Source organism: Artibeus jamaicensis, unplaced genomic scaffold, assembly GCF_021234435.1.
Source record: "Artibeus jamaicensis isolate MK-2021 breed Jamaican fruit bat unplaced genomic scaffold, CSHL_Jam_final contig_387, whole genome shotgun sequence".
NCBI classification, from domain to species: Eukaryota; Metazoa; Chordata; class Mammalia; order Chiroptera; family Phyllostomidae; genus Artibeus; species Artibeus jamaicensis.
This window is the reverse complement of record NW_026521812.1, coordinates 37,422,098-37,434,375: the sequence shown is the minus strand read 5'-3', so window position 1 is coordinate 37,434,375 and position 12,278 is coordinate 37,422,098. Positions and strand designations below refer to the sequence as shown.

The 12,278-nt window shown below is 38.2% G+C and overlaps 1 protein-coding gene across 3 annotated transcripts in view; it reads right to left on the bottom strand.

The window, feature by feature from the left end:
- The window catches only part of MAP3K7 (mitogen-activated protein kinase kinase kinase 7), a 58,926-nt gene extending 47,408 nt beyond the window's left edge, over window positions 1-11,518 (bottom strand). Inside the window, exon 1 of one of the 3 annotated variants that reach the window (XM_053664807.1) lies at window positions 11,127-11,518. In XM_053664807.1, the coding sequence (XP_053520782.1) occupies window positions 11,127-11,246 (120 nt within the window). In that variant the 5' untranslated portion in view covers window positions 11,247-11,518. The remainder of the gene's footprint in view (window positions 1-11,126) is intronic. The other 2 variants (XM_053664805.1, XM_053664806.1) reach the window with 2 other exon arrangements.
- Between the last annotated feature and the right edge of the window lie 760 nt (window positions 11,519-12,278).

The window sequence follows — 12,278 nt, the reverse complement described above, 5'->3', positions numbered from 1 at the left end:
AAACTAAAAAGCAGAAATGTAATCAATGTTTTAAGCTATCATATTTATTAAATTAAAAACAACTGTGAATAATCCAGTAGCAGTAGACAGTGAAGGGAAAAGGATAAAAATACAGAAAAAAGATCGGCCACTATGAAGGACAGAAAAAGCATGGCACTATGTATAAAATGTTTCCTCAAGAAAAAGAAACTGATACATGCTGTGACATGAATGAACCTCAAAAACACTAGGGTAAGTGAAAGAAGCCAGATACAAGAACCCACATACTACATGATTCCATTCATATGAAATGTCCAGAAAAGGCAAATCCAGAGATACAAAATAAATCAGCAGCTCACCTGGGGCTGAGAGTGGACATTGGGATTAACTGTATACGGGGAGAAGAAATCCTATCAAGGTTTGAAAACTGAATTATGGTAATGATTGCACAACTGAGAAATTTATACAAATCACTGTAATACTTCAAATATGTGAATTTTGCTATGCAAAATACCTCATAGTTATTTTTTAATTATAAATACCTAAAAGTTTTTTTTTTTAATTATAAAACACAGATTGGCCATGTATTGTATCACTGTTGAAGCTAACTGATGGGTACCTCATGGGTTCACTGCTTTCTCATGCTAGTCTACTTTTATAAATGTTTGAAATTTGCCATAATATAAAAACAACAAAACAAAACAGGTTTTGATATTTGTGGGAACAAAATCATTAGTTTATCATTATAAAGGACCTTATTTAGGTGTCATTTACTGAAATCTTTCAACTTCCAATGTATGTATGCACTTTTCCTTAAGTGAAAAATCTACTGCCCTATAAAGGTATAATTTATGATGTACTTTCTATGTAGTGGGCACTGAGCTGAGTGCCTACTAACTTGCCCAAGGCTATGTGGTTAGTAAATACCAAGTGTGGTTTGATGCCAAATAATTTAACACCAGAATGTTAAGAATCTTAATTTGTACACACGTTTCTGTATTATATCTCAGAAAGTATCCCTTGGAGGAGGAGTCTTCACTTTAGACAAAAATTACATGAACAAATTTGTGATTTGTTCATGTAATGAACTCTTCTATAACAAAGGTGGCTGTAGCTAGGGTAATTATAGATATTTTTCATGTTGTATAATGTATAAAACCATTCATATGGTTCACAATTATTGTTTATCATATGCCAGGTACTAGTCTATGTGCTTTCAGGAATTGTCCATTTAATTCTCCTCTGTTTTAAAGGTAAGTAAATCAAGTCACAAATTTGCAAGTTGCCCAAGAGCACATGGTCAGTAAGTATTCAGAGAAGCCAGGATTTGAAGCCTCCAGTAGGTAACGATTTCACTCTATTCAGCTTTTGTGTGTCACTGGCTTAAAGGAAAATGGACTGAGTCTAGGCAAAAGTAGGCCAACACCTTTGGTGTTAAGTCTTTCCTTTAGTGACTTTCTCTTTTTCCATTTCTAGCCCATTGTGCTCAGGGCCCACCTGTTCTTTAGGTTCTTACTCCAACCTCTCCTAAGAGAAAGGAACCAACATCAGGCATTTGCACTCATCATCCAGTTGCTTTAACATAAACAAGCAGGGCTAAACCTGGCACCATTAGAATAAAAGAAAGAGCATGCCTGGGCTCTGGAACCCAACAGACCTGAGTTTGAATATTGGTTCTGTCTACCTATTAGTTATGATGCTGGACAAGTTCATGTCTTTGAGCTTCTGTTTCCTCAACAGTGAAAGAGAGATGGTTACATTTTCCTCAGTGAATATCTATGGAGTTCATAAGTCAAAACCAGGCATCTCCTTCAATATCACAAAAGAACGGTAAGTCTCAGGGTTGGGTATAAGCCAATGCAATGAGTTGTACTACTTATTTCTCTCACAGTTATCCATGATGAATAGCAAACAGGTCATAAAACAAATTTCAACTTTATTGCAAAGTCAGGCTAAGAAAGTATGGGTGGAGACTTGCCTATCTATTTGATATTACCAGGAAATAACGATTATGAATTTACTATATTCATCAACCACATATTTATAAATACGTCAAAGCAATGGTACTGAGTAGGTCTCCTCTTGTTTCATGTTCCTATTCTCAGGAATGTCCATACAGGGATTCCAAACATTGCATGTGTGGATCTTGCACTTGTCACAAACTGGGTTAGGTACGTATGACCAATTGTGATGCACAAGTGCCACCTAGTGCTGAGAGGATGGCTGACTCTGAACTCTCAACTTAAAACCCTGGAAACAAAATGTGGGCAAATCAGGACATGATACACTTCTCCCCCTTTGGCTTAAGAAAGCAATTTTTTGAAATATAAAATAAGCGTATTCATGTAAGATGAGAGCCCATGGCCTTAAAAAGCCTTGAATCAAGCTAGAGCCGTAAGCTATGTTACAAGTATGTGAAAAAACATCTTTTCAGCTAATAAAGTTCCAATGTCCATCCAGGTTGTACATATAATCTGAATTACATGATAGGAAAAATAACCGCTGTGAATTCGAAGGAGTGAGGTTAGATGCACAATGTTCAAAGAATTGAAATTTCTGCGGCTCAAATGGTTCTGACCACCAATTCCAACATGTGGAGGGGGAGGTTCCCTACCACCAAGCAATTCTCAGATACCAGCTGGGTGTCCTACAATTCAACTCAATTCTGACACTATCTACCTGGAGACAGCATCAGATTCCACAGGTTAAGGACTCAATTCTACAAGACTGTACCCCACCCCCCGCCCCCTGCCCCTCCAGCTTCTGACCAACCACCTACAGATTGGAAGTTTCAATAACTCTTTGGGTAATTTGCTAGAGTGGCTACTGAGACAAATATTTTACTCACTAGGTAACCAGTTCATTAGAAAAGAATATAATTCAGGAACTGCCAGATGTAAGAGGTACACAGAGCAAGGTACGCAGAAAGGGAGGCTCCATGCCCAATCTGTGTGACAATCTCCTCCAATTGCTGGAAGCTCTCCCAACCTTGTACTTTTGGGTATTTAAAGAGGCTTCATTACAAGGGCATGGCTGATTAAATCATTCCCTATGGGGCACTGATTCAACCTCCAGCCCCTCTGTACTCCCTGAAGGCACGGGAGGTGGGACTTAAAGGTCCAACCCTCTAGTCACCTGTGGTTGGTCCTCCTGGCAACCAGCCCCATCCTCAGGTGGAGACCAAAAGTAACCTCCTCAACATAACAAAACGCAGACAAAAGATATCCTTATTGTTCCCTCACTGAGGAAGTTCTTAAGTTTGGGGAACTGTGAGCTAGGAACCCTGGACAAAGACCAAATATATTAAAAATACATATTTTGGTCATCTCAAAGACCAAATAAACATTCCTTATAAATTACTATACCGCCATATCAAAAATGACTTTATTTTTTCAAAGGGCATAAATGTAGAAATATTAAAGGTGAAAAAAATATATAAAAAATCAATCCCTGCCTTTATGGGATGAAAGTGAGATCAAGAAGAATTTTAAATACAAAACAACAGTACTCCACATTTTTTTTTAAGCATCGGCTGAAGAAAGCCAAAGGTGAGAGTCCATGACAGTGGCTGAAGAACCACCCCTTCTCCTTCTGGGACAGGATTAAGGGTTAGAAGGCAGAAAGGATTTATCTCCCCACTTCACAGTGAGATCCCCTGGAGGAAGCAGCCCCACAGAATATGCTCTGCCAACATGGGAAGCTACAAATGAGTAAGAGTGGCAAGGGAGATACAGACAGAGGGAGGCCCTACTCAGATCCTCTCAGCCGCAACAGAACGTGGAAAATGATACAGAAAAACTCTTGCCGAGAGAAAAGCAAGGTTACCAAAAACTGAAGACTCTTCTGACTGCAGGAAGAAGGCTCTTGTGCACAGTGTTGGAGCCCGTATCAGAGGCTGTGGGATGGCATACATCCCAAACACAGAGGGCTAACTGCAGAGCTCTGCTGAGTTTGAGAAGGACCAGTGACTGCAGAAGGGGAAGGCCTAGTCAGCAAGCAGGGAAAGATGGGGGAAGGTCTGCTTTCAAAAGGTGAAGTGAGGCTTATACCAAGGGAACAATGAATTTTATTTGTTCTTAAACCAGTATTTCTTGACTGTCTTTGGGATATTAGAAATACATGAGTAAATAATACAATGTCTCTGATCTACATGGAATGTACTTTCAATTAAATGGGAAGGGCAGAAGTAGTAAACAGACAAAAAGATGAATTAAAAAACCATCAGCTAGAAAAAAAATGTCATGTAGAAAAAAAAAAAGAATGATATGACAAAGAGATTACAGGCAAGATAAATGTGAAGCTCATTTAAGGAGGTTACTAACTGGATATTTGAATGACACAAGGAACCAACCCAAAAAAGAAACAACTAATGTAAAGGCCCTAGAGGGAAAAACCCCCATTCCCTATTCGACCATATTTGAACCCTATCTATAGGCTAGGTGCTATCCTAGGCACTCAAGACATAGAAGTAAACAAACCAAAAATCCTTGCTCTTACAGCTTATATTCTCACAAAGGGAGACAAATACAGAGGACGCAAACTATATAAAACATAATTTTTAGAAAATGTAAGTGTGCTAAGGAGCATAGTTAATTGTATGTGTGTGTACGTGTATATGAACTCCCCTCAACTCAATTTTAAACAGGGTAGTTGTGTAAGGCTTCACTGAGAAAGAGGACATTTCATTGATGACCCAGAGAAAGTGTTCAGTGTGGGCAGTGCATCAAGGGAGCAGGGAACAATGAAGCAGAAGGAGGGTGGAGAGACAGGCCCCCGTGGAGATCCCAAAGGGCTCTCTGCACCATAAAAAGGGCTCTAAATCTCAGGCTAAGTGCAATGGGAAGCAATAGGAGAGGTTTAAGGAAAAAAGATGATATGATTTCACATTTAAAAAAATCATTCTAGCTCTTATGTGAAGAATGGATTGGAAGAAAGCTGGAGTATACAGAGAGACCAGGTAGGAGGGCTATTACAACAACCCAAACCAAGCAAGACAAAACAGTTGTGAGGGCAAGGTTGATGGTAGTGCAGAAAAATGGGCAGATCTGGGATATGTTTTATAGGTAGACTCAAAAGTTTGCTGATTGTTTACATGCAAACAGAATGGATGGACAGGAAGACAGATTAGGTCAAGGGTGCCCAACCTTTCTGGTACCAGGATTTCATGGAAGAAATTTTTCTAAGGACTAGGGTAGGGGTTGGAGAGACAGGAGGCAGAGCTCAGGCTGGGGAGGAGAAAGGTTGGGGACCCCTGGATTAGGCAACAGAAGGATAAGAAACAATCAGGCAGGCAGATTTTAAAGAAACAACAGTTCTATCTCAGTCGCACAAAGTTTAAGATGCCTATTAGATACCTAGGTGGAAATACCATGAAAGTGGAAACATTGGTCAAGAAGATGTCAGGCAGGAGATAATAAGTTGGAAGAGTTATTAGCATTTAGCTGTATTTCTAGTTAGTTAACTGGATGAGATAACTAAACAATAATATGTAAATACTGGGGTCCCAAAATTGAGCTTTGAAGCACTTTAACATTCTGAACACAGAGGAGAAAGAACCAGCAAAAACAGAAAGAACAGTCAAAAGGAGGCAGGTCAACCAGGGGAGTGTCACAAGAAGCCCAGAGAAGAGTTCCAAGAAGAAAGTAGATGTAGAACCAGCAAAAGCATTAAGCCAATGGCTCTCAAAGCATGGTCTCTGGTTCAGAAGTATTAGCATCCCTTGGAAAATTGCGAGAAATATAAATTTTCAGGTTCCAGCCCCAAATTACTAAGCTTGAGGGTTGGGCCCAGCAATCTTTTTTTCAACAAGCCCTTCGGGTGATTTTAATGACTGAGAACTATTAGGTCACGTTAAAAACATAACTAACAGTGAGGCACGATACCTCAGTGGAAGCCATGACACTGACCAGAAAGTCTTCCTCTACTGTTGATATTATTTTTGGAAATTTCTAAGAGTGCTGAGATGCCAACTTGGGCAGGAAGAAAGAAAAAGGAGAATTCTCATGAGCAAACCAATGTTTTTCTTGACACACAGTGGATCGTAGAAAAGACCGGCACAGAAAGGAAACTGACATACACTGGCAACTGAGGTAAATAGAGAAAAACCTAAATTCAAACTCCAAAATTCTTAAAGAAAGTCACTTTTTACCTACTACCAAATTTATGATTCAAGTCCACAAATCAAATACGTTCTTTGGAGTGCATTCACCTATGAATAACACAAGTTCCTTTGATATGTTATCAAAACAATTATTTTGAATGACAACTTTCTCCAAGGACCAATTTTCACCAAGTGGAAATTAAAAAAGGGCACACATCCAAATTACAAGTATCTCCCCAATCACACACATCCATCTAGAAATATTTCAGATGTTTTTTACAATCCCTCATCTGGAAAAATAAAAGAACAGAGGAATGCAAAGAGGCTTTGGTCTTAAAGAATAAGTAAATTTAGAAATATTTACTTCTAAATTTATACTGTTTTCTAAATTAAAATGTTCTTACAGCAATTATTTTACAATATGCTTCTCCACCCCCCACCCCCTATGGTTTAGTCTCCTCTAAGAGTTGTGTTTTGAGTCCATAACTTTAATTTCATAGAGTAAAGTATATTTAAATTTCTTAGTAAAAAGTGTAACAGAAAAATGTAAGAGATGGTGCACAGAATATTTCAATGCAATTAGTATTAAAGGCACACACACACAAATCAGAATTTGGGGTGTGTGTGTGTGTGTGTGTGTGTATATAAAGAAAGCAATTCCTTTAGAAACTAATTTCCTCAGGATGGAGACTACTTCATTCCTTCATCCAAGTCAGTTTTATTAAAAACAAAATTAAATGGAAAAGGAGGTATGCTCTTGTGTTTTTTATTTACTATGAAGTAATTCTTACCTGTTCCCAATTTATGTTACTTTTAATTTGGCAACTAGAGCTGTTGGCGTAGTCTGGCCCTATTCGATGGACTCTGAGTGGCCCCTGGCTAGGCTGCCATTATGCTGGCTAGAAATCTGGAACATGACAGAACCAGCAGAGGTCTTACATTTATTACTTAGAACTTGAAGCCTCCAACTATTTCAGAACTTCAAAACCTATTAATAAACTGTGGCAGAGTGGAACTGCCATCTGCTGACAAAGCAGATTTGATAACACAAAAGATTGTTCAAACTTTCTTTTGAATTTTTCATAGTCTTTTGAAGTCTACCATAAGATGTATGACCCACTTAATAGGCTTTTATTTCAAATATGTGTATATCACCTTTTAAGCTTTACTCACATAATATAAAAGTTATCACTGGGCTATCTCTTCACCCTGATGACGATTCCAGATCTACTGAAACCAATAATCACTGTTTCACACAGAAGAGTTTATTAATAATTTTGGATATCCATAATTAAATACTAACAAACCTATGGACTAGGTTTTTTTCAGGTCGCTCTAAATTATGTTTTTCTCTATAACCAGTTTCCCATACACTCATAACCTAAAACTACAAAATACACATATATCACTCTCAAAGTTTTTATATCTCCCTTTCAAACAAAGCCTTTGCATGCCTCTCTAATGAAGCTTCAGAATACATAAATGTGTAATGATTATATGTGCCGTTCTCATATGCTATACCCAACACTAAGAGCCTTCCTTTTAAAAAGCAACCATGCTGCCTATGGTCTATTTAGCATTTTAGTAAAGGCCCACCAATATTGGGCTTATTCACAGCATCTGACCCCTGCTAAAAAAAAAACAACTATGTGCTAGGTATAATGGAGTGTTATATGGAATTGACATGTGCAAAAAGAGTCAGATTACATTTCTAGTTTATACGCTCCCTCACTCAAATGAGTAACTAATCTTAACCTCTGGCTTTATCACATGTAATATAACAGAACCAGATGGGCACTAAATGTTCATGATTATGCTGTAACAACTTCATTTACTCATTCAACTAGTATTTATAGAAAACCTTCTAAGTGCTAGGCATTGAATAAGGCACCTTACATTTTGCAGTTTTGGTTATTGGTAAACACCATAAGAATAAATGGAAACAACAAAGATCTAGGTTATTGAGGAAAGCTTCTCTAAGAAAGTAACATTGCAGGTGGGACTTGAATGGTAAGAAGGGGCCAGTTGTGAAGTTTTTTTTTTTTTGGGGGGGGGGAAGAATTCATTCCAGGCAGAGAAACAACTGCAAAGAATTCCTCTTAGCACCATTCCCAATTCATGAGGCTTACTTTACTCAAAAACTAGTTTCAAACTCTTTTCCACTCAAAAGAGCCTTGTGAGATTAAACCTACTTTCAATTTATAGCTTAAGTGTTCAATTTACATTACATTCAGTTTTAAATTTGTGGTCCTAAAAACATAACTAACTGTTCTGTGTTTATTTTAGTTACACAAGTCGAAATTTTTAAGGAGGGAATTCTAAGATTCTTCTACTCATTTTCTCAGTACCTTAGCAATATTGTCTAGGGGGTAGAATGTTCATTAAGTGCTTGGGACCAATTATATACTAGGAAATCAGTATTTTGTCTCCTCATTCTAAACATATGGTTTGGTTATAGAGTAATTTACAAAAAACTAAAATAATTTTGTAAATTCAGTGGTAAGAGCAACTGAGTCAGGAGTGAGAAATCTCAAATTTAATTACCAACTCTACTGTTTACTGAGGCATAAGGTTTCTTACAAATCAAATTCTATGATCACTTGTCAATAGATACCTCACAATTTATTCTAACATTCTCTACACTTAGATCCAGATGGTAAAAACTAAATGGTACTTTTCAAAAAAAGTACCATATAGATTTCTAAGGCTAAACCTTACATAATTTGATACCAGAATTTAATTTAGGAAGTGCCATTCTGATGTTACTGAGTCACGATATCAGGAATGCAAGGATTAAAATCAGTTGATGCCTTAGACATATGCATCTACTAAATTATTGCCCTGTGGTTGGAATGTTTTTCTTACAGTTTCCAACTGAATCAATAGAATGCTGATTTAATTACATTGTTATTTGACAAATATAGGATGTGATATTCTTTTACTTATAGGAAATATATCTTTACCATACAAAATACTGAAAGGGAATAAATTACTTATTGTTTCTGGTCATTTTTCTCTGTTCTCTTCATGATATTAACCTAGAACCAGAATCTAAGTTGAGAAATAGTTACTGAGTGTCAACGGTACAGCCTGGATCATATAACACTGTTTTCATGTGTGCAAATGAAGAATATGTGACAGAAATTATGTAATGGCTTCAATATCAGAAAGGCTGAAATTCAATATTTAAAATACAAATAAACTGGGTATTAAAAAAACTGAAACATAATCTAAACTTTAAGAAGGGTTTTTGGAAACATAATGGCTTTGGGGGAGGAACAGCAAAGTAATGTCTCCTTAGTAACTTCCATTCCTCCAAGAAGCAAGGGTGTTAAATGCTTTAGAAAGCAGTGTGCAAAAACTAAGGTTGTTAAGGCTCAAATGATGTAAGTCTATGAAAGCACTTGGTAGACCATGAAGTACAAGTTATTATTATATAACAATTTGTAGTCTACAAATGAGTTATTATTATGTTACAATTTGTAGTCTACAAGTATGACAGTTCCCCACAGAGTAGACGTAAACGCTTATTTAAAAACTGCAATTCTTTTATACTGACTCACTGAATTTTTATTCTTAAAAAAGAAGGAATGTTAGCCATGAAAGCTGGGTCAACTATCCACTTCTGAAAAAGGAATTTACAATAGCCTCGACAGAAAAAAAAAACAACCCAAAACCACACACATGAAAAATTCCCTTTTTCAAAATATGGGTCCTTCTTTTAGCTATGCGACCTTAAACCAGGTCACTGTTTCTTGCTGTAACTCATTTTCCTAGTAACATGTATCAGACACTGTGTTTGGTGTTTTGCATACTGCCTAACAATTACTCTTACTGTATGTAGAGTTAAGGAAACTAAAGCTTGAAAGGGGTTAGGAAACTTGCTCTAAATGACACAGCTATTAGCTGATATATGGGACTTTCCTCCAACTCCAAAGGCCTTGCTCTCGTAAAATAAGATTTTCCTTGGTGATTAATCCATCATTCTTCCAAAAATACTCATTGAAAAAACTTATTTGTTAAATACTTATCTCACCTCTTTTAGTCTGCCACTACCTAAAAACAATTTTGGATTTTTAAAGTAGTGATAACTTAAGAGTATAACATAGGACATACCGTGTTCTTCATGGCATATGTAATGCAAAGTACTTAATTTCAAAGTACTAATAGATACTATTAGACACTATTTCCATCCAAGTTTTACTTTATAAAGTCTTTAAAATATATATATGCAATTTTTATTTTTTTAAATGTTACGGTCCTTAGAACAAACCTACTACTCTGAATTTGAAAAGAAACAATGTAAAGACACATTATTACTTTGCTCCAAAATAACTTAATTACTACAGAATAGAGACTGGATCTGGGTTTTCTAACAGAGATTTCTGGTCTGGAGTTATATTGTAGTTGTCAAAGAAAATCATTAACTATCTCTTTAAAATATGCTACTTGAAACAGCTTTTCATTGTAACCAGTCTACATTACTGATGTTGAAATTCATCTAAATTAGTCCAAATGAAGGCATTACATTTAGTATTACTCTACGGAATAGACTAAACAAACCATTCTATACTCGGGGAAACACTTTGTTAGATATGATGATGATGCATTAATTTACCAAACATTTACCGAGCACCCACTACGAACCAGGCAGAGCTAGATGTCCAACCTAATAGTACAATCCTTGGCCCTTAAGTGAACTGAAACTCCAAAAACGGCTAGTCTTTGATTAATTTACTATTTACAGATAAGAGAACCGGTGGACCACCCTGTCTCACCAGTTCACCTTCCTGTTTGAGAAGTCCCAAATCCAGGCACCTGGGTATCAAATTCAACTCAAGAATGCCTAAGTGATGCAAAAAGAGCTATCTCGGAGCAGTTGAACGCACACTTCCCACAACACCCGGTTTCTGAGGGGCGATGGGGACTTTTGGTGAACCCTGCGGGGGCCTCGAAAATCAAAGGGGCCGAGAGGCGCCTTAAGAGTCGGGACCAGGTAGAGGCGAGGCCGGCCCGGGCCAGCATCCCCGTGTTGGGTCTAGCTCACCTCTTCCACCTCGATCTCCTTGTAGTCGATCTCTTCAAAGTTGAGAACTTGGGAAGGGGCTTCGATCATGTCACCGGCCGAAGACGAGGAGGAGGAGGAAGCGGCGGAGGTTGTAGACATGATCTCTCGCGGAGCCCGGGGGGCCCGGCGAGGCTACCGCCCGGACACTCCGGGGGAGACCCGCGCCCACCCGCCTCCGGACCGACCTTCAGCCTGGAGCCACGGCGATCCGTGGAAGGGACTGCGGCCACAGCCGAGTCCCCTCTCCGGCTCCGCTGCGTTTTCCGCTGCCGGCCCCGCCCACTGGACTTCCGGTTCCGGCCTAAAGTGTGAAACCGGAGGAGGGCCGTGAGCTCAGAAAAAGGGAGGGGAGAATTTTGTAAGTGAGAAAGGAAGAACAGTTTTGAAGATGCGTGGGGGAGGGTAAGAGGCTAACTTTGATTTGTAGGACAAATTTCGCGAGACCTTCCTCATAGTGCCTCAGCAACCAGGTGATATCGCGAGAGCTAATGCTATGACGTACCTAAAGTGCGCGAACGGAAGTGGCTCAGAGCACGACGGAATATCAGTGTCGTTGGTCCTTTACGAAGTAGCGGGAAAGATGAAAGCTGTCGTTTCAAATCTGCCTTTTCAGCTCTTTTATGGACTCGCTCCCATTTCTTTCGGAGACCTGCGGAAGGCGGGGGTAGTGTTGGACTGAGTTTTTGTGATAAAGCTTACTATTTAGTTTCACCCAAACTAAGGTGACGTATTTCTTTAAGAAGCTTTGGAAAATGTGTTTCTCTGTGGTGTATGGAAGGAAGCACTTGCTACTGTTACTGTGAGCCAGTCCATGACTCTATGAGAGAGTCTAAGAAAATAATACAGAGCGAGCCAGCGCATGTAACCTGAATAACAATATGTAGGCAGAGTGCTCAGGCACAGAAACTAATATTAAGTAAGGTAGATATTTGTAATTTAACATAATTTGTTGTGTTCAGATATCTGAAGTTACAGGTTGCATTAATAGTACATAATAGAGTGTGGAGCACCATGGTAGATGCTTTATATTTAAATCACTGACCATAGCCTTAAAAAATTAAATATTTTTGTTGTCATATTCAGGACGTGAGGAAATAGACTCAGGATTAAAATGTTTTAAAAATTAACTTC